We start from the raw sequence: 22,593 nt of genomic DNA, 5'->3' as shown, positions 1-22,593 counted from the left end.
GGGGTTATCCCTCACGACGCTCTTCCTCCCGGTTTCGGCTCTGCCCGCGAGCCCCGGCTGCGCCGGTCAGGTACGGACCGGACTGGGCACCCCTTAGCTGATAGAACCCTGCAGCCGAACTCAGCCTCACTCACCGTTGTCCTACCAGCTCCTTTAAATCCCGTCCCGCTGCTCGCCTTTTGCCTTCTCCCAGCCAATGGCTCTGCAATTCCGTGTGTTACGCCAGGCGTAGCCAATGGGAAGCGGAAAGGAGAAACGACGGCGCGATCCCTTTTCAAGCTTCCCTTCCTCTTTGGGGCTCACCGGACAGGCGGGATATCGAGAGGACGGACTGCGCGCGATAGGCTGTTCGACGTGATGGGCGGGTGGGGAAAGCCAATGGTAGGGCAGGGCGGGCCCGCCGGCGCTACCTGCGGTCCGAGGGGAGTGCCGCGCACGGGGTTGAGTTTGATCCTGTCGTCATGTTTCAGGCCTCTGAGGCCGATCCGGCGAAGCCGAGCTCCAGGTGCTGCAGCGGGACAGCGCCAGCCGCGCAGAGTGACGGGAGGAGCGGAAAGAGCCCCGCGGCAGCGCGAGGCTTTGTTCATGGCGCTCGGCGGCTTCGGCTGAGGCGCGGTGCTGGGGGCGGGGGCGCGGCGCTGAGGGGCTGCGGGAGCAGGTCTCTGCTGAGGGTATTGTTGCTGCGTTGGGTCGGCACGTTCTCCCCGTCTCCCCCATCGCCGGTAGCTGGGGGCTAGCGCAGCTTCCTGCCCGGGTGCCGCCCTGTGCCTCGGTTTACTGGCTTGGGGCCGAGCGGGGATGACGACGCCACTGCCCTGGGCTCGGTGCCACGCGTGGGGCAGGCAGAGGAGCGGCAGGGCCGGTTCCGTGGGGCTGCGGCGCTCGGCGCCCAGCCCGGCCCGTAGGGAGTGGGGCTGGGTCGTGCTGGGCGGGGCTCTGGATCCTGAGGGGTTCCGTGTCAGGTTGTACCTTCTCGGGGAAGGGGTGGGGTCTGGTCATCCCCTCTGTGAAGCTTTGCGAGGATCTAGAGCATGAGCAGATACGAGCTTGTTTTAGCTGTATGAAGCTGAGATCTGTTGTTACACTTGGACGAGGGCACCTATCTTAATAACGTGGAGCTGGAGTGATTAATCCATTCGATAGGTAATTGTGTGCTCGGCAGGGAAGGAAGGAAGTATTTCAAAATCGTGAAAGGGTGTTTTAAGTCTGTCTTTACTCCAGTCGCTCTGAGCTGTGACCTGGTTTTAAAACGCTTCTGAAGATGCTCTGCCCTTACTATAGTCTCTGAGAAGCTTCTATTCTCATGGCAATTCTGAAACCACATATTACTCATAAATTGGGTTTCGGGATAGAGTCTAGACTGCAGACCATGAGAACCTTTTAGTTGACAGCAAGCAAAGGTGGTCTTGTTCCAGCTTGTTCTCTGGCACTGTGGCTGTGGACAAGCTCCAGCAGTGCAGGCAGCAGCATCTACAGGTCCGGCATAGCACATCCTGCAGCACAGTGTGTTTACTGGCTCCATACAGGGGTCTCTGAGATGGTCACTCTTGACACACGGCCTGTGCTAGCAAAACCAGAAAGTATTCTGCTTAAGGATGCTTTTCCCAGGGTTTATTTATTCCCTAATGAAAACTTCATTTGGTAATAATGTAAATCCTCATGCAGCTTTCAATGATGTATAGAAGTTTCATTAGTTAAAACTACATCTAACTCAAAATCCCTGCAGCAACTGCCAGCAGCTGAGGAAGTAGGGAAAAATAACTTCTCCTAATCTGAAAATCTTTGTGAGGCAATTGCAAACAAATGCTTTGCATTTTGAGAGCTCCATAATACAGGAGTATTACTGCTAGAAGTAAATGATGCTAAAAATGTTTTAAATTAAAGCTTCCACTTAAATGATTGCTCCCTGTATCACCATTAACTGGATCACTAGAGATAAAACTGGCTTGCTGAATCAACTGCCTAGTTTTATTAAACTTTAATAATGATGCTTTCTATTGTTAAGGAAGTCTTGCTTTTCCAAAATAAAATGAGGAATTGCATGTTGCGAGCTCCTGTTGCTCCAAAAGCAAAGCAGGACAGAATTCTGCCTTTCTACTGTTGTTGCACACTGTAAAGATGAATTGCTTTTATGTATCCTCAGCTCATCTAGTATATGAGCAATTTCACAACTACTTGGTGGGGCTGAAAATGTTACATGTAGCCATCTTAAAAATATGGCTACAGATGTGTTTGTTTATATACCCAGTGTCTTGAAGTAATGGATAGGTCTTAGCATCTCTTCCATAGGTCACCTGAAAGGTTTAATAACGAAAGGGCATTCAAAGAAAGTGTGTTAGAATGTAGGGGAAAAAAAAAAAAGGCAAGAACTAATTAAAATTCCTCAAGCCTGCCAGGAGAGAACAAAGCAATTAGTAGAAGCTTTTAAATGTACTGGGGAGGGTTCTTAATTCAGCTACTCCAGGTGAATTGACAGACTTCTGGTCTACTGGAGGAGAGAAGGAGAAGAGGCAGATTTTGATTGCCTAGAAAACTAAGGGTTTTTTTCAGTACTGTTTAAAAGAACAAAACAACACCTTCCCTTTTCCCTCTCCTCCCAAAGGAAGAAAGAGCTAACTTATCTGGCTACAAGACAAAAATATTTATGTAACCGGGCATAATACCAGTATAAACTAAAATGGCTGTACTGGTACTCTGTTGAGGCAGCTAACACTGGCTTCTCAAGAAAGCAGATAGTATAGTCGATCTGTAGCCTCTTGGACACAAAACTGTAAATAAATAGCTACTCCCTCAAGCTAAAGAGGTTCCTTAAATGCACACTCGTACTAAGGATTAAAATAGTGAAATGGGCCAGTAAAAACAGTCCCTGAGGCTGGTTCTGTCTTTATAAACTACTCCCAGACTGAAAGTGAAATTTTTTTTCTCCTTCCTCACAGAGACAATAGAACTGCTTTCTGCATCCTGAGATCTGAAATGCTGACAAAGCTCATTTTCTGGCAGGGCAGCCAAATATTTCTGCTTTTGGGAAATTAAATCTTAAACTGGAGTAGATCTTGTCTCCTAGAGGAACCTCTCCTTATGCTGGCAGATGTCTACCTGAAAAGGCTTACTTCTGTCACAGACCTATGGAGGGATGTGTTGTATTAATTCACTGATATTTGAATTCTGTTTGGTAGAATGGGATAGAGATCTTGCAGTGTAGAACCGATTTCTTTGTGTAAAAGTAAAGGTTAGTTTAGGGCACAGATCAAGCATTCAGATTATAAGAGGTATGATTTGACTGTTGCTTTTGCACAGCTGCTAAGATTGTGGGTAATGGGTCAAGTAGACGTAACTGTAAAGGTTATTTTTGATACTGAGGTATTCAGCACTTTCCCAGGCTTTTTCTGTTATTTTTCCAGTTAATTCCACTGATTCTACTTCCAGGTAGTGGTTCGGTTTCTTTTCAGGGCAGGACCTGAAGTATGTTGAACAAGGAATAGGTATTAACTGTGTGCTTTCTACTTGAGGACAAGCATGACTATTTTTGAGAAGTCAGCTCATTTCTGTTGTAACCTTCAATGTCTGTGAGTGTCTGTTGAATATAACTCAACAGGCTTTGAGGAGCTTTGGTTGTAATAGATTTGCATCTTTACCACAAAAAAATTGGCTCTTTGGCATCCCACCTTTCCATTGTAAACTCTACAGCAGCTAGTATGACAACTGAGCAAGGTTGAGCATAGCTATTAAAATACGATTTTTTAGTAGCTGTAAAATAATCTGCTTTTATTTAGAAGCTGATGGGTTTGACTTGTAGCACAGATGCACAGTTGGTATGTGCAGCTTAGCAGAAAGTCAGATTCTGTAATAGGCACGTCTTTTCTTAATCCATTCCTTCTAAACACCACAGGTCACTGCTTCTAGTGGCACTGTGATGACTATTCCAAGTCACTGTAGACAATGTACAATGATCAAGTTGACTGACTAGGAGGCTGGCAGTGTTTGTGCTGAACTTGAGTATATTTTATTAGAACAGCTCCTGACAAGTGGATTCTTCATGGATGTAGCTGAATTACCTGAAGCAAATTCAAATCAGAATAGTTACTTATAACTACAGGGGAGAATGTGGACATGAAATATTTTAACTGCTGTAAATTCCAAGCAAGCTTCTGTCACTTGCTTCTGTCATTCTGCACCATAGGGTATTGAAGCCCCCAGGAGGAGGGTGTAGTAACCTCTTCGGGACTATGGAGGAAGTTTCTTCTTCAAGCAGGCCACACCGAATGGCGTCCAGTATCTTTGGAGCATCAGAACAGCCTCAAAACATTCCAAAACGAACAAACCCTCCAGGTAAGAGCTGCAACCTCCTTCAGCACAGTTGGGCTCTGAATGGCATCACAGAACTGGTTTTGTATTCCTAAAGTGGAACGCTGATCTGTCTGCCTTTTTATGTTGAATTTTTACAAACTGAGTGGGCTTGAGCAATGAATCTATTCAGATTTCTGAAAATCTGAATATATGAGTCATCTGCATGTTCATAGACTTCTTAGCACATCATCCAATCTAATTTTTTCAGAGTTGAGGTCTAAGAACTGATGAAAGGAAGCTGTTTCTATTCTAGAGCTGTGTCATCAGTTAGCTGCAGTGAGCACTCACTGTGAATCTGGAATCTGCTAGTGAATTCTTGTAACGAATGATTTCAGGTAGTATCTTCAGGAAAGCAGAAGTAAGTGTCCAGGCTGTAGGGTTCTAGAAGTCTTAAATTCTTGTATCTTTTTTAATATAGTGTGGTAAAACTAAGTCATCTAGGAAAAAATAATCCAACAACTGCCTTGCAGGAGGAAAAGAAAGTGGTATTTTCGAGGATTCTAGTTCTGCTCAGCCACGTCCACGCATGAATCCACCTGGTGGGAAGACAAGTGATATCTTTGGGTCTCCTGTGTCTACCGCTGTTGTGCGAGCACATCCAAACAAGCCCAAGGTACTTGTGCTGCTTCTTTTGCTGTCAGACCAAGGAGCTCGCTCCACAGCCCTGTCACAGTGCAGTGCCTGTATTCAGTTTGACAGACCTGAACTATAACATAGGGTAATGTCAAGTTATGCAGTTACTCACAAAGACTCTTTGATAGCTTGTTGTCTTTGGTGCATCAGATCTCAGCATGCTCTGCAGTTTGCAATGAAACTATTCATTAAACTGTGGATGTGTGTTCATACCAGTGAGCTGCAGTCATAAATCTTCACATGGATTTTAAGATGAGATACGTAATAGTTGTAGAGGCTTGTAGTTATGACCAAATCTGGTTTCTAGAAAACGAGGACACATTGCAAATACTTGCCAATTAATTTATTTAAATGCTCTATATTCAGATTTACAACCTGCTGTCTTACTCTAAGTAGATACTAGTAAGTGAGTAGCTACTATGTTGGCAGTGGTTTTGACATGTCAGCATGGAAACTGAACATCCCATGAAACGCAGCTCACTGCTGAACAACTAGCAGCAGCCTCACTTGTCCTGGAGCCTTTAGAAGAAAAGCTGCACACTCTGGAGTAGATTTGGGTGGATTTGGGTCATAAGAAAGGAGGAGGGGAAAAGACAGACTAAAAGACTGGGAGGTGGATTTTGTCAGGGGTAGTGCTGGTGGTGTGGAAGGGGCTTTGCTTTGTTCCTCTGCGTCTCTTCTTTGGGCTGGTCTCGGGGGGTTTTTTTAGTCACTTTTTAAAAAGTGACTTTTATTCCTGTGAATTCCTGACTAAATGGAAGACAACACTTTGGAAATTCCTGTCTTTAATTAGAGCATGGGAATTGAGGGAAATACTGGGATGGAAAGGAGACAGTGTATTTCATGGGTGGGAAAACACGCAAGCTTTTCTGAAGCATTGCTGGGTAGAAATCCCAACAATCAGTTGGGATTGTCAGGGATATGACTTGGCTGTTGGGTGCTGTGGACACTCGCTGAAGACAGTAACTGCTGCATGTACATTGGGTGCTCAAGGGCTGCCTGTGCTGCAGTGAACACCAGCTTTTCCTGGGTGCTAATGGGTGCTTGACACAAATGGTAATTCCAGACCTTTGGACTGAACTGTTCATTAGAGACAAAACTTTAAACTCCTGATGAACTAATGTAATGTCTTCATCTGTGTTTCAGTGAATTGTGTGGGATGTGCACCTTGGCAGGAGTTATTGTCTACCACTACTTTTGGGCTTATGTAGCTGCGGAGGGGACGAAGGGCAGCACACAGTGACTGCAGCTGCTGGCTTTTACCATGCTAAAGGTGTAAACTTAGATCAGAAACAAAGCAAAACTTTGTGAAGGATTTTGTGGAAGACACTGTTTGAGAACAGTAATATTCTAGGATAGTTCTTGCTTGCTTTGCAGGATCACATTGTCTTGAAAGAAGATGAAACACCAAAGAAGCCTGAAGGTCAGCAAGATAAATTCCTGTCTTTTGAAGAAGTTAAGCTCTGAGGAATACTTTCTTATGCTTCCTCTTAAAAACATGAGACTAATGCTGGTGCTTAGGTTAATATAAACTGAGGAAGTTTCTTTCTGTTAGACAGAAATTTAATTCTTCTCTCAGGGAAATGATTCTCCTCCATTGAGAATATACTTTGATTGATGCCATGTGTGTAGTTACGCGTGGAATCCACAGATACATTAAAAAACAACCTATCGGATTGCTTCCTTCTCCCTTGCCGTCTCCTTCAAGTGTGCAATCTTGGCTGACTGTAGTTGTAAAGAACAAATAGCTGACTGAAAAAATGTGTTATTGCTTAGCTGGTGATTATTAAAGAATGATGGGAACATGGCTTTCAAGGTCAGCATGAAAAGATGGATTGCTGCTTTGCATCTCTTAATTGTGTGAAGCTGCCAGAATAGTTCTGCAGGTGCATTACTCAGCTGATGTATCCTGGTTAGAAAGATGGCTGAAGGAAGAGAGGAATTGTTATGAAAAGTTAAATTCTTCCTCAGCACCTGTTTTCTGCAAGAAAAATGAACAGATGTAGAAACATTGGTGTGCTATGGATGGGAGACGTGGGGAATAGTGCAGCCTGTCAGAGAGGTGCACTTTGTGCACTGCAGAATAGCAACAGCTGGTTGATCTAATTCCTTTTCTTTTTATTCAGCTACAGAAAATATCAAACCACAGCTGGAAGATGGAGGCAAGAAAGAAGATGTGGGCAAAGAGGAGCGACACTTGGAGCCAGAGCCCAAGATAGACAATCACGAGCCCCGATTAGGGCCAAGGCCGCGCTCGCACAACAAGGTCCTCAATCCGCCAGGGGGAAAGTCCAGTATTGCGTTTTATTAGTCATCTGTTCCCTGTCACTAACAGAGTCTGCACAGAAATGCTTGTCTGTGGTTGCGAGGTCTGTTTATGGACTGCTGTTTGTGGATAGGTCATTAGGCAGGTGATTGAGGTTCATGCTTAAGTAAGTGTGTAAGGGTGATTAACCTGATGATTTGGGGAGAGAGGGTTGGGGAGGGAAAGGGTCCCTGGTGGGAGATGGGAGTGTTGGCCTGCCTGGGTGGGTAGCAGAGGGGAACATTAGTGTAACTTTGTGGAAGAACAGTGCTACTTGTGGAGAGTTCATCAGACTGAGGTTCTCAGCTAGCCGGTGTCTCAGAATGCTCTCGTGGGGTCTGGCGCATCCATACAGTCAACATGTAAAACATGGTGAATGGCGAGGACCAAGAGACCACCCCAGACAGCTTCTGCAGGAGGCAGGCAGGCTGTGTCTCCCTCTGAGGCACAGGATGCAGCCTCACACAGGAGCTGGTAGCAGTCACTTGAATGTGAATGCGTTCTACTGGAACTATGGTGCTATGGGTTTGAGTGTCTTCCATCTTTGGTTCTTTTTCTCCTTTCTTGCCTTGCAGCACGTGATTGCTGATACAAAGCCAACACATGCTGAAAATTTCTTTCATACTCATGAACCATCATAGGATAATGAATATAGTGGTCTTCCCTTCCCCAGAGTATTCAGGCCTTTCTGATGCTTTCAGTAATCTGATTACTACAGCTAGCTCTTGAACAGTGATAGCATCAGTCTAACACACTGCTCCATGAAGGTGCTTCTAGAAGACTTTTATTTCAAGTATCCTGGTTGAGTGCTTGCACAATTTCTGGTAAAGATGTGGCTGCAAAAAATAGCTTTATGGTGCTCTTTGAACAGAAGCTACTTAAAATGTACAGTTACCACAGAGAGTATCCGATAGTGTCCAGTCACTAGCTCTGACTCAACCAGTGTAGAATTGCCTCAGCTTCTGCACAAGTTTTTCCTTTGTACCCTACAGAAACCAGGACTGGTTCTGCTGGCTTTACCACAGTGCATTTGTTTGTCTGTGCTGACTCTGTTAGTGACTCTCTTGTCTTTGGTCAGCCTTACTTTTGCCTTCAACTGCCTCAGATTTTTGTTGGTAAGGTTGGGAGGAGTACATGGATTCTCCCAAACCAAGCACTGTAGTTGTTGTGAGACATGCTGTAGACTATCCTAGTTGGAGAAACAAAGACTAGCGATACCAAACTTTTGGTTGTGCTGGCTCTTAAATCATGTTTGGAAGAGGTACATGTTCTGAGCAAACACATATTGGGGAGGGTAGCTCCCATCATTTGTTCTCTGCGTGGACTTTCTGATCATATCCAGAGGTATGAGCTGTGACTGTTAACATGAGGTGCTTACTATTCAATGGATTTCATAGTGACTTTTTACACTTGACATATTGAAACAGGAGTTGTTCAAGTTCACCAAAGAAAAAGTGGCCTTACCTGCCTCTATCTGCTGCTGTTCTAGCCCAGGTTCCCTGGGACTGGCTCTGCGACGGGGGCTAAAATACCCTGTGATGATGGTGCTTAGTCAAGGGTTCAGTCCAGTGAAGTCAGCCATGGTGGATGAAGACTTAGTTCCCTTTCCAGATAGTGGAAGTGAAATACATAGGGCTGCACTAAGGGTAGAAATAGCTGTGAAAAGTTGGGATTTCCGTGTCTTTGTACCTTTCAGATAGGTTTGGAACTCCGTCATTTGCCCTTCTGGGAAAACATGAGGAAAGAGTGGTTCTAACTGCAACCCTGAAACAGACTTCTGTTAGTTCCAAATGTCTTTCCTAGCAGCAATGCTTGAGTCTGTGCTGGCTAGACTCTGGCTGAGTCTGAGCCATCAATTTCAGTTCCTGCATCCAGTACTTGACAGGGTTTAGGAAGCCACCACGTGGAAAAGTCAACCAGAGGCTCCTTTCTGCACTGAAGGGGCTGGTGTAATTGACATTGTCTATAGCACTGAGCTTAGGGTGGACATCTTCTTGCACCTCCTGTGCATTGGCTGCAGTGCCTGTCTTTTAAACAGAAACTTCCAACTAGGCCTTAAATTAGTTAATCTAGGTTGATTTTCTTGGATTTCTTTCTTTGGAATGTAAACCATGTTTTTAACTCATCAAATAGGATTGATAAGAGCATTTTTCCAGGATGGAGGCAGTTTGGAAATCAAATGATGAATGCTATTGTCAATAAACCTCTGTATTTTGGTACTTCAATGTTGTGCTGCAGATGTCTGCTTTTATACATCAGTCGGTTCCTAGGTCAGTATAGATACACCAGTGAGTTTTGTTATGCCTTTGGGAGACTGCACAAATATCTTCTGGCCTCCGCACTGGGAGTGTGCTTTGGAGATAGGGTATTCTGCTCATAGGACAAGCATCTCTGATCCCTACAAAGGGCTCAGAGGGGATGGTAGTGTGGGCAGGCAGTTCAGGTCGGTGCCTTTTTGTGGGCACCATTCCAGGTGTACTGGAGTCATTTTGAGCTTCCCTACTGTGAGAGATGTGGCTTGGGGAGGGAGTTCTGTCTTGGGCTACAAAGGAGGTAAAAGGGCTAGAGCCTCTTTCCTTGGAGGAGGGTCTGAGGGAGCTGGGGTTGCTCAGCCTGGGGAAGAGAAGACTCAGGGAGACCTCCCTGGGGTGCTGAGTCTTGCTGGAGAGTGTGAGGACAGGGGAGCCAGGCTCTGCTCTTGATGAGGAGCAACAGGCACAAATCACACCACACAAGATTCCACCTGAACTCAAGCAAGCTCTTTTTTACTGTGAGGGAGGTCACCAGGATAGGGTGTAGAGTGTCCATCTGTGGAGATGCTCAAGCTCCAACCAGACACAGTCCTGGACAACCTGCTGCAGCTGATCCTGCTTGAGCAGAAGGTGCTGGACCAGATGAGCTCAGGATGTTGCCACCACACTAAAGGAGTCTGATTTTGCAATTATGTGACTCTCACTCCACCCCCAAATTTCTGCTGCACCAGACTCCAACAAGGAGTTTTTAATTGTCTGTGCTGTGAAATGAACTCACAGCCTAACTTAAAGATTGGAAAACCTTGCTCTCCGAGCACATTCTCTCCAGTGAATCAGTTCATCACTGGATGCTGCCCTTGCCTCAATTGCTTTCAATCTACAGTGTTTATATGAAATGCAACTTGAGCAGAGCTGTTCTTTCTCTTAGTGATAGCTGCACCCTCAGCTGGAAGAGTAACTGGAACCCCAGTCTGGGGGTTACCAAGGGCTGATGTACAGGGGGTTCTTATGCCTGCCTGCTTTGCTACTGATCTCCATCACAGCTCCCAGTGCAGGATTGAGAAGCAGCTCTCCAGTGCCTTATGAACAAGCTTCAGCCAGGTCCACTGTATTCACTGTAGTGTTGCTCTTGAAGTGCTGCCCAATGCAGGTTTCTGTGTGTCAGAGAATACCCAAGAACCATGCAGTAAACACCTCCTGTATATGTGCCAGGCATAACAAAGTGGAAATGTTAATTTTCTGTGGACAGTTCCCTTCAAAGACATTTAAAATACACAGAATAAAAATCTACTTTGAAGTGGAAGTGATCAGTGCTGTGCCTGGCAGCTGTCACTGTTCTAATACAGCCAAGGTTCAGCTGACAGAGCCCTCATCCCGTTCCATCACCAAAGAGTGGTGCTGCACCTGCAGGGCCTCTGTCCTGCTCCACATGCGCGCCCTTTCTTGTTCTGTTCAGTGTTCCACCCTAGAAATTCAAAGCAGCAATTAGTGACCAGAAGGAGAGAGTTCTTCTTGTACACATGTACTGCTACACTGTGTCTTGGCCCTGCCCCTCACCTTTTTGCCAAAAACCACAGCCACCAACAGCTCAAAAGTAGGTAAGACCACTACACACTGCAGCAGTAGTATAGCTGAGAGTTCTCGTTTTATGCAGTCCCATTTTTACATGTCAGGGGAACTGCTGGAATACACACCCAACACCTATTACATCAATAAAAGCAACTTGGTGATGCCAGGCTATTCTTTACCTCTTACCACACCTAACCTATCTCTTGTCCACAACATTGAGGCTCATGGAGGCAGCAGTGCATGCTACAGTGTTTGACAACATAAAGATCATCACCTGTTGTCAGTGCCACACGGGGGTCTTTAATTCGCTAGAAAAGGCCAAAACAGGATAGAACAGCCAGTCACCTGAAGATATTTAAGGCCCCTCTATAGCTTCTTGCAGCATCAGGTTGCAAATATTCTGATTTCTGTTCACTCCACTCAAGCATTATTGGTTGATGTCTTTTCTTGAAAAATAAGCAGCAGCTTTCCCATCTGGACTGTTCCTAGAATGCGTCCCATGATCAGATTCAAAAGGCCAACTCCAACCATTTGTGTGGAAGTTGCGAGCCCCACTGCCATCACTAAGGTTGCTTGGGGGACCACAAGAGGTATGGATGGCCACATGCTAGCCTGCTGGGAGGAATGAGAAGAGGAATCACAGCCTTATTTAAAGCTGTTAGATGGTTGTTGGTTTAAAAAGGCATTATTCCCACTAAATAAACATGTATACTTTCTCTTCAAAGCCTCTGGTATTTATACCTCTCAACCTATTGCCTGGTTCTAGACTGTTCCCCTATTTTTCAAACAGCTTAAGACAGTATAGACAACAAATGCTATTTGAAAGTGGAATAACCGGACTCCAAATTGCTGAAGGGGAGATAAACTCATAAGACTCAAAGGAGATTCAGGTATTACAGTGAAGGTAAAAAAGCACAAAGAAAAGCACATGCAGATTAATGTTTCATGCTGTACCAAACGGTCCCTTACTCTGCTATGTATTTTGTCCTATATTCTTTGGGGTTATTTGTTACTAACCAGTCTGCAGGACGGGGGAGCCAGTGACTTCAAACTGTGGCTGCTAAACCTGCACATCCAGACACCAGGGCAGCGACACAGGCCACCCAGGACGGAGGAGCACAGCCCCAAAACACCCAACTGCAGCAGAAGAGTTGTGAACTTCCAGCAGCAAAGGAGTAAGTAATCACCAACCAGACAGTGGAGACTAATGAAGGAACAAACGTAAATGCCAGGAGAGCGAAGACTGGCAGAGTCAGTGCAGCACAGCTGACAGCAAAGACACCTCTCAGTCCAACACAGTCCTGGTAAAGGAAACAGAGGCCTCTTACAAGGGATCCCAGCCTCCCACAGGCCCTGGTGACAGGAGTGGCTGTGCAGAGTGCACTGAGGTGACTTGCAGTGACATCATTTCCTAGCTGTCAATATTATAGCAGGCATATATGCTAGTTTCTCTTGTGTCCTCCTGAACTGAGGCTGAAATACTTGTCAGAATCAGTGTCCACTATTCATGTGAAATGGCAGTTTTAATAAAGGGGGAAGAAATCCCCACCATTATGCCCTGACAATTAGGGAAATAAGGAAGAGTTTGACAGAACAGGGACTGATGACATGCAGGTAGTCCCTTCCCATCTACTTGCAAAGCTTATCCTGATCCTCTCTGTTCCAGTCTCAGACTTCCCAAAACATACCGCACTTCCCGTGGTTTGATGCTACCATAGCACGATTAGGGACAGAGGGAAAAACATGTTAACATTATTTCTTGTAAACTAATTCAGAATAAAGTGCCTCTTGCAGTTTGCAAGGAATTAAAGGCCTGCATGTTCAGCAACAACAGGCTAAATTCTGGTTAAGGGGGTTGTAACAAAGACATTTCAGAAAGTCAGGAAAAAGTTACCAGCAAGCACTTCTGGGTCTGGATACTCACAATTAACATGCCAGCTGCTGCAGACAGAACAAGGGAGCTGTCATACACTGCCCCAGCAATCTAAGTGGCTGCCTGCTGGCTGTAACTAGACTATTTATCCTGGATAAACTTGCTAAAAGTGAAATGAAGGGGAGGGAGAAATTACATAATTAGGATTCTTGATCTGGTTATTTTGTCAAAGTCAGTCTGAGCACAAACATAGGGAAAAGAAGGGTTTTAATGTGAGGAGACTTGTAAACAAGTTTGATTCCATCCGGTTTGTAATGCCAAGCCTTTGTTGTTCAGTTTTCTGGTGTACACCAGTAAAGCTGGTGCTTAAATGGCCCTTTTCAAGATGCTTCTTCAAGTGCAGAGTAGAACTGCAGGTTAAAGCTGGGCACATACTCAATTACATCAGCACAGCTCAGGAGCAGCGATTTGCTGTCACCTGTCCCAAACACACGGATGGATTTTGTACATTCTCTCTGAAGAGGCAGAAATCATTATCAATCCAGGGGTGAGAATGCTGAGGGGCAGGGAAAAGAGTTAAAAATAACCCAACAGCAAAGATCAGCATTTAAATTGAACACCTGCACTTCAGAAGTTGGAGGATTCCCCCCACCTTGGCATCTTTAAGGAGACCTGTTTAGAGCCGAGAGCATCCAAAACAAATTGTGTTTTCATTGTCACAAGTCAGCCTTTCACCTTCTTTAAGGGTGTGCAAAAATGGTGTTAAAAGTTTCTGTAATTCTTTACAGAACTTAGAGTCATACAGTTGCAACAGCTTAGAAAGATCAGAGTAAGCATTACTTAGCAACAACTAAAAACATCGATTATCAGTGTTGCTCTCAGACTAAAGTTGAAAACACAGCACTGCACCAGATGACTAGGGGAGAAAAATAACTTACAGCTGAGCCCAGGACACTAGTTTATTTAGCAATCTTGTAGCTACTTAAACCTGGTTTGGCCACTTGCATGGATGCTTACCCTTCATACCAGTGAGACTCTGGACCTCTGCTGGCAGCGAAGTTTATAAAACAAGACGCTGTTCCCTGAAGGTTTACTGCAGCAGAAGTCGCCACACCCATGGCCTTGGGACCATTATTTTCCCACCTGGGAAGCAGCACAGCATTTCTTGCCAGACAGGGTGTGTTAAATGTGACTCCTGGTGCCTGAACTTTGCTCCACAGGGAGGAAAAAGTCCAACTCTGCAGGCTGGCAGAATTGCAGAAATGTGGACTCTGATGAATGGAGACAGTTCACAGTGACAGTGAGAGGGCAGCTGTCTCCTCAGGCCTGGGTATTTTTGCCATCTCTGATGTCTTTATCTTACTGGTAAGAGGTCACTTGTACGTGTATTATGACAATGATGATGACATTTCTTCACTCCTAATTTCACTGTGGCTTGCTATACATCACTCATGAAATACTACCAAAATAATATTCTTTTTTTTTTTTTATGGTGGGCCTTTGCTAAAAGTTCATGTTCATTATGGGGTGGATGCTGCATCATCCACAAACAGGAGAAAAGCAGCAAAATAACAAGCCCATGGCAGAGCCACAGGACAGAAGCTGGAGTCCCAGTTTAGTCCAGCAGGTTGACACTTTGTTTTAAGCAAATGAAGGCATACAAAAGGAAGTGTGAAAACCTTGCACTAAGACACAAAGGCTTCCTCACCTGTAAACCCTGGCTGATGCCAACTTAACTTTGTTCCAAACACAGCAGAGAATATGCAAGAACTCCAGGACAGAATGGCCCTAGGCCTGTGAAGCAAACACCCCCACTCTGCTCCAAAGACAGCCACTTCCTTGGACTATCAGAAAGGTGATATATCTACAGGCTGTGTTTTAAATAAAGGATTTCTTCCCCTCCTCCCAAATGTTCTAAGCCTCCTTTGACAGTGTTCCAAGCTTTAAACATTGGGTGAATCATTTCCCTTTAAGTTATTTTTGCTTTCCTTCAGAAGCCTCCCTCATCTTTGAAGGCCAAAGCACCCTCCAGTCTTTGACTAAGTGTTGAAGTCATCTTTCTCTGTGCTTCATGACTGCAAGGAACAAACATATTATCCCCGTATTTCCCAGTCAGTGAAAAATCAAGGGCCTGCAAAGGCTCTGATGGGGCTGTATCAGTCAGTGGGACCAAGCAATACCTGGCATCTGCCACAAAAGGAAAGATTCTATTATAGCAGAACATGATGGTGAGGACCAGCAGCCAGTAGCAGAGGCAAAGTTGCTTGATGTCCTGAATCCACTGCAAAGAGAAGATGTGCCCTCACTCACCAGGAAACAACCTTCAGCCTCACACTAATGTCACTTTCTGCAAGCCCTTGAAGGTCACAAAAAATGCAAGAAGTAACAGCAGGTAAAAGGGAATTGAAAGACAGCTCACTAACATCTGAGTGAAATTTAGCATGTGCTGACTCCAAAGCACTCCTTAGATAACAATACTCAAGTAAGCAAAACAAAACAAAAGCTTTCTTCTTAGTTTTATAAAGGTTATGGCTGCAAGAGACTGTTCTAAACAGCTGACTGCAAAAGCTTCAGTGAAACATAGTTGAAAGATACAGGACAAACACAAATCACAACCCTAAGTTACACAAACCATTAAGAACTGTCTCATGAGAAGGAAGCTGAGAGATCTAAGTGCCATAAAGATTGCAACCTATTGCCTGTAATGCTTGTTGCTAGACAGAAGAATGCAATGAGGGATGGGAGATAAGGGCTAGCAAAAGACAGTTCAGCAGTGACCATATCAGCTATTTTCTATCATGGATCCTGTGTGCCAGAAAGCAGTTCCAGAGGGAAGCTGCTCTCTAGTTTTATGTATAAAATCCTCTTCTGAGCCACCTACAGTCAAGAAGTGACTAGCTCAGAAAAGTAATGCCATTTAGAGTCTCCGAAGACTGCAAATACACAAACTCCAAACAGAAAACTGACACTTGTTTGGTAGCTTGCAGTTGCAATAACCTCAGCTTTACCTGAAGAACTGCTCTGCAAGGTTTAACCAGTGTAAATGCTCTCTTCTGGCCAGGAGTAGATCCACTGCAGCTTTCCCTGCACTGCAAAAGCAGCGCTCCCCCACCCCAGGCTTTCACAGATGGAGATGGAAAAGCTGTCTATGCACCATGTACCACGTATTTGGATTCCTGCTGTATAATCCCATCCAAGCCCTGCTACTTTATGCCCACTTTATCTAGTACACTGACTGTGAGGGCTGGAACATAACCAAGCACACAGAGCAGGGTACCTGGATAAAACACAAGAGGTGTTAGAAATTCCTCATTGTGGAGGCACCAATGAAGACAACATCTGTCCATTGCATACAGAATGCAACAGGAAAAACTAGGAAATAATGTTTGTCCTGTTAACTTCACCATCCTTTCCAGGAACCTCTCATAAATGGATGGAATAGGCTAGACTTAAGTCCAAAAAACAAAAGGCCAAAGCACCAGAGAAACTCACCTCCCCACAGTGTCCACTGTATTCCAAATTTTGCCTCGAACTGCTGGGTGAAGAAGTTGAGGACACTCTCCAGTCGGGAGAAAGACAAAGTCAGTCCAAATGCCAGTGCCAGTTCCTTCCCCTTGAACAAGAAGGCTGTGATACAATTCTGCACAACTTGGAGAAGACAGGATTTTCTCTTATGTACAGACAGAAGTGGCTAAAAACATTGCACAGGAACAACAAACACCCTCTCAAGTCAGAGTGCTTGAGAGGGGGTAAGAGACCTCTACACATCCCAAGTGGAGGCATTACTTGTCAACTTCACAGTCCATTTTAAATCATGCTGGGACATGGGAGGTGAACTTACCCCTCAAACAAGGCAAGCAAAAAACAACCTCAAACGCATAGCAATCTCTTCAGTCCCCACCTCTTGGAGAAGGACAAACTTATTAGAGGGGAAGACTTTCAAAATTTCAGCACACATTAAATCCATGCAGCCCTTCAAGAAACAGTGTTCTGTTTGCAATGCAGGTTCCTGCTGCAGAGCAGGTGAAGCTGACTGGTAGCACAGTGGTTTAGGAGGCAAAATACAAATGTATCATGACCACCTTTCAGTGAGGTGTAATTAAGAAATGTGAATTCCTTACTAGTAAGTGACCCATCTCCAGAGCCAAAGAGCAGTCTTCCTGTCAGCATCACTGGCAGGAGGTATGATGACCCCTTGAAATGTGCACCTAAAGCAAAGACTGATGATCCCAACACAGAAGAGAGAAAACAAGGACAGCCACTAGGGAGAAACAGAAGGAAAAAAAATACACAAACCTCAACAGACATGCTGAGATAAGGACAAAAGCAGTCTGTACAAAAGAGTAACCTCAAAACACACCAGAGTACGTGTGGGCTTCCATCAGTTTACCCTCATTATTTTAATTTTGTAAAGACTGGTCTCTTTATGAAATTACCTGAGAATCCTCAAAATACTGATGTTGTTATCATGGTGGAAGGTTAGAGCGTCAGGGTGAGACAGAGGGCTCTGAACACTCTGGAGTCCCTGTTCCTGTCCTGATTTCTACTACAGACCATGGCCTAGAGCAAGCCATCTCCTTCCCTGTGCCTCTATCTCCTCATCTGTAGGATGTTTACCTCAGTGACACAGAGATGGAGCACAACTGCATTTGCTGGGACTGAGACTTATGGCACATGCCAGAACAAATGTCAGAGCAGGGAACAGAATACAGTATCACACAGTATCACAGTATGCTAGAGATTGGAAGGGACCTCGAAAGATCATCTAGTCCAATCCCCCTGCCGGAGCAGGAACACCTAGACAGTGTTACACAGGAATGTGTCCAGGCGGGTTTTGAATGTCTCCAGGGAAGGAGACTCCACAACCTCCCTGGGCAGGCTGTTCCAGTGTTCCGTCACCCTCACTGAGAAGAAGTTTCTTCTCAAGTTTAAATGGAACCTCTTGTGTTCCAGTTTGTACCCATTACCCCTTGTCCTATCATTGTTTGCCACTGAGTAGAGCCTGGCTCCATCCTCGTGACACTCCCCCTTTATATATTTATAGACACTTATAAGGTCACCCCTCAGTCTCCTCTTCTCCAAACTATAGAGACCCAGCTCCCTCAGTCTTTCCTCATAAGGGAGATGCTCCACTCCCTTAATCATCTTAGTTGCCCTGCGCTGGACTCTCTCCAGCAGCTCCCTGTCCTTCTTGAACTGAGGGGCCCAGAACTGGACACAATATTCCAGATGCGGTCTCACCAGGGCAGAGTAGAGGGGAAGGAGGACCTCTCTCGACCTACTAACCACCCCACTTCTAATACACCCCAGGATGCCATTGGCCTTCTTGGCCACAAGGGCACAGTGTTGGCTCATGGTCATCCTGTCGTCCACTAGGACCCCCAGGTCCCTCTCCCCTACACTGCTCTCTAACAGGTCGTTTCCCAACCTATACTGGAACCTGGGGTTGTTCCTGCCCAGATGCAGGACTCTACACTTTCCCTTGTTATATTTCATCAAGTTATTCCCTGCCCAACTCTCCAGCCTGTCCAGGTCTCGCTGGATGGCAGCACAGCCTTCTGGCGTGTCAGCCACTCCTCCCAGCTTAGTGTCATCAGCAAACTTGCTGATAGTACACTCAATTCCCTCATCTAAATCGTTGATGAATATATTAAATAATACCGGTCCCAGTACTGACCCTTGAGGCACTCCACTAGTTACAGGCCTCCAACTAGACTCCGCCCCATAGACTACAACTCTCTGGCTTCTCTCCTTCAGCCAGTTCGCAGTCCACCTCACTACCTGATCATCCAGTCCACACTTCCTCAATTTAGCTGTGAGGATGCTGTGGGAGACTGCTTTATCAGTTTGTCCCATAGAAAACTGATAATGCTATTCCCTGGTAATGTGCGTGTCAGAGGAAAGCACATTTACTGCACTGCTGTGTAAATTCAGGTAAGTCAGTGGTCAAATGGTGAAAATGTCTCGGTTGCCTCAGCAGAGCTGCTCAACTAACCGTCACATGCTCCACACACAGAGCTGTCCCTCCTCTCCCATCCCTCTGTGACCTTACTGAAGTGGAACCTTTGATTACCCCTTTGAACTGAAAGAACAGCCTGAAATCCCACTTCAGTACGAGAATAAATTACTTAGTGCACAGAACTTACAGCAATTTCCTAGTTTATCAATCAGCAATCCAGCCAGAATAACCACTACTGCATTTCTAGGAGAAAACAAAAGCACGAACATTGATGTCTTGCTGCTGGGAAGCAACTGGTAAACTACCCCACCCCTCAAAGCAAGAGAAAAGTGACTTATGTCCAAGCACAAATTGCATACAACAAGTTGTATTGTGCAGCTGTCACTCCCAAGCCTTTGATGCAGCCAAGCATGCTCTTATGCCCAGTGCTGTTACCATGAGTTCCACTGTGGCAGGTCAAGCTCTGCATAACAAGTCACAGAGCCTTTGGTAGGCAGCAGACACAGATGAAAACCCAGCGTCCCTTTAAAAATCAAGTTAAATTCTTGCCTACTAGATTTCTACTTCTCCTACTCAGTTCCCACTTCCACAACCAGGAGCTAGAGGACTTGTGTCCTCTTCCAGGCAGCCAGCCCTTACCAAACGAGAAACGACCAGCCACCAGCACCACACATTTTCCCTTCCCCTTCTTGTGGCAACACAACTCAGCAGTTTCAGACACACTCCAGTCCACAAGACAAGCCACGAGGCTGCACCATGAGGTTTACCTGATCCTTTAGTTTCTTGGCTATAGCTTAGCTTGATCTGACTCTTCATTATGTACTCTAACATCTTAAGCAGTGTGTAAATATGAAACTTAGCAGTATCTCATATTAATTTGCATCTATAAAGCATCTGCTGGACAGCAGGAAACTGGTAATTGTGGCATGGCTTAGTAACATCGAGTTTGCTACTGAAAAGCAACATCAGGAAAAAAACCTTAGAGCTTCCACTACTAAAAATCTACCTGCATTAGGAAATGGACAGCAGGTCTTCCACAGCAGCAGGCACAAGCTTCACATTGTGAATAAGCACGACAACATGACACTGACCACATGACTTTCATACAGCCGTTATATCTACAAACCCCTCAGATGTGCTGTTGTAGAAACATCTGAGGCTGTGGGGAAATGGTTCTCTAGAACCAAGTGTCTTCACTGCAAACACTGTCATGGATGCTCTGACTACCACTGTACCACTTGTGTAGCAGGTGGAGGCTAAATTGGCCAGTGTTAAAATATGAGCATGCCAACAGCTAAAACCACTGTTTGCCCAGTTCCTAGCACAGAAAAATATGGCTTGGTTGCACTATGCTATCCAGTTAACTAGGTAACAAAAATACGAAAGAATCTTTCATTTACTCCTCTCCCACATGACTCTCCTCCCACAGACCCAGACCTACAGAAGTTGTGGAAGGTCAAGGAATAAATGCTGACCTACTTTACTCTTTTTACTCCTGTTTGCAATGACAAACTGCACCAAATTTAGCCTGGCGTTCACTGTCTAAATCTAACGGGTTAATGGCATGCTAAATACATTTCATGGTTAAGTCAAGTATATGTCATGGTTTAAGTACAGTCAGTAACCCATGCAGCCCGCTCGCTCACCGTCCCCCTTACTCTCCTACCCCCCCCCCCCCCCCCCCAGAGGAACAGGGAGAAGAATCGAAAGAAAGTAACTCCCACAGGTTGAGATAAGAACAGTCCAGTAACTAAGGTATAACACAAACCACTGCTGCTACCACCAATAATAATAATGATAAGGGAAATAACAAGGGGAGAGAATACAATACCACCCGTCAATACCCAGCCCAACCAAGCAGTGAACTAGCCCTTGCGGGTAGCTCTCAGTTACATCCTGGGCATGACATGCTGTGGTATGGAATACCTATTTGGCTAATTTGGGTCAGGTGTCCTGTCTGCTTCCTCCCGGCTTCCCCTCCTCCCTGGCACAGCATGAAACTCACAAAGTCCTTGGTCAGAGTAAACACGACTTAGCAATAACTAAAAACACTGGTGTTATCAGCTCTATTCCCAGGCTGAAAGTCAAAACATAACGCTGCATCAGCTACTAAGGAGAAAAATGACTGCTGCTGCTGCACCCAGGACATGCTCTTACTGCGGAAGCAAAGTACAGGACAGCAGCTGTGCCAACAGAGGGCACACGTGAGTAGAATCATCAAGACGTGAAACAAACGCGATAACGAGCTAAATGAGTCAAGTAAGAATGTGTCAAGTAGTCAGGAATTAAGGTAAGAACTTTGGGACTCTAGCATTCCTGGAGAAACCCCTGAAATCACCCAAAACATCACTCTGAACCCTAAACAACGCATTTTACTAGCATTTGCGAACGTAACTAGTTTTTCAGAGGATCCCAGACTGGTTTGAGAGTTGGAAAGGACCTTAAAGCTCATCCAGTTCCAACCCCCTGCCATGGGCAGGGACACCTTCCACTAGACCAGGTTGCTCCAAGCCCCTTCCAACCTGGCCTTGAACACTGCCATGGATGGGGCAGCCACGGCTTCTCTGCATAACCTGTTCTAACCCCTCACAGCTTGTGCTGGCTTTGTGTGTCTTCACAGCAAAACAACCCCTCACCCCCAGCATCGGGAATGTAAGATCTTGGAGCACAACTCCTCTATCGACACCGTAAGAAAAGGTTTTGAAACCACCGGGGACCAAGGGCTGAGTTCTGCCCATTCCCACCCTCTGTGTTGCCAGCGTGAAGCCCAGGCAAATACCTCACACTTACCCCCTGAAACAGCTCCTGCAGAACACCGGGGATGTCGAAGCAGAAGTAGCAGCCAAAGGTGAGGAGGCAGTTGAAGAGGAAGCACCACGAACCTGTACGCGGCTTCGCGGCAGAGAGCACCTACCTCAGCCTTCACCTCCCTCCTCACCTCTCCTCACGGCCCGGCCCTCCCCTCCCTCAGGCTACGCCAAGACCCGGCGGCGAGCTCAGCCCGGCCCGGGTGGGACAACGGCGGACCTTCCGCAGGGCCCGCACCACACGTCCCGGGCCTCCTCTCCTCCCTGCCCGACAGCGCTCACCTCGCTCCGCCGCCACTTCCATACTGCAAACCCTCGCCTCCCGCGGAGGCCTGTACTGGGACCTCCCCTGCTAGGCTGAGCCAGGGCTGGGCGGGGTTGAAAAGAACGTAAAGGGATCCGATTCGGAAAGCGGCATGATAAAGTTGAAAGATCGTCCTCGGCCGAAAGAGGAAATTTAGTAAAGAGAATTAAAACTGGTGCATAGAAAAGGCAGAAACTGGATCAACATAAACTGGAATACAAAATGTGATACTTTGGGGCCTTTTAGGAGTGTCAATAGAAGTGTCTCATGTAAGAAATGGGGAAAGAAGGTAGTTTTTTAAGCTAGTAGAAGGTACTGCGTGAGAATAGGTAGGTAGAGAGAGAGAGATAGATAGAGAGATAGATGATAGATAGATAGATAGATAGATAGATAGATAGATAGATAGATAGATAGATAGGAACCATCTGAGCACAAATTAAGAGGTTTTGAGTTACTACAAGAGCAGGGTCCTGGTAATGAAGGAAAGAAGGGGAAAAAAAAACCCAACCCACAAACAGACACCCCCCACCCCTGCCCCCCCCCA

General features: G+C 45.7%; 1 protein-coding gene and 1 pseudogene across 2 annotated transcripts; one reads left to right on the top strand and one right to left on the bottom strand.

The window, feature by feature from the left end:
- The first annotated feature begins 349 nt into the window (after nucleotides 1-349).
- Nucleotides 350-9,510, top strand: JPT2 (Jupiter microtubule associated homolog 2). Of its 2 annotated transcripts, none has more exons than XM_061474118.1 (5): nucleotides 350-505; nucleotides 4,181-4,329; nucleotides 4,818-4,960; nucleotides 6,358-6,403; nucleotides 7,107-9,510. In XM_061474118.1, the coding sequence occupies exons 1-5, from the start codon at nucleotides 462-464 to the stop codon at nucleotides 7,289-7,291; spliced, it is 567 nt and encodes a 188-aa protein (XP_061330102.1). In that variant the 5' UTR covers nucleotides 350-461; the 3' UTR covers nucleotides 7,292-9,510. The 2 variants fall into 2 exon arrangements, with proteins under 2 accessions (XP_061330102.1, XP_061330103.1); XM_061474119.1 differs by lacking the exon at nucleotides 350-505 and adding an exon at nucleotides 1,049-1,143.
- A 1,592-nt stretch (nucleotides 9,511-11,102) lies between these two features.
- LOC133279518 (major facilitator superfamily domain-containing protein 1-like) lies at nucleotides 11,103-19,633 on the bottom strand (annotated as a pseudogene).
- Nucleotides 19,634-22,593: the final 2,960 nt, after the last annotated feature.

The sequence above is a fragment of the Pezoporus flaviventris genome, unplaced genomic scaffold, assembly GCF_033815535.1.
Source record: "Pezoporus flaviventris isolate CSIRO_AGI_PZ_B2104156 unplaced genomic scaffold, CSIRO_AGI_Pfla_v1 ptg000078l, whole genome shotgun sequence".
Taxonomy (NCBI): domain Eukaryota; kingdom Metazoa; phylum Chordata; class Aves; order Psittaciformes; family Psittacidae; genus Pezoporus; species Pezoporus flaviventris.
This window is presented reverse-complemented; position numbering and strand designations above follow the sequence as displayed.

Excerpts from the sequence above, each read along its gene's own strand:
- JPT2 (XM_061474118.1), top strand. The coding sequence starts at position 462 with ATGTTTCAGGCCTCTGAGGCCGATCCGGCGAAGCCGAGCTCCAG. Across the intron at positions 506-4,180 it reads CCGGCGAAGCCGAGCTCCAG|GGTATTGAAGCCCCCAGGAG; the intron begins GTGCTGCAGCGG and ends TCTGCACCATAG. Across the intron at positions 4,961-6,357 it reads CACATCCAAACAAGCCCAAG|GATCACATTGTCTTGAAAGA; the intron begins GTACTTGTGCTG and ends CTTGCTTTGCAG.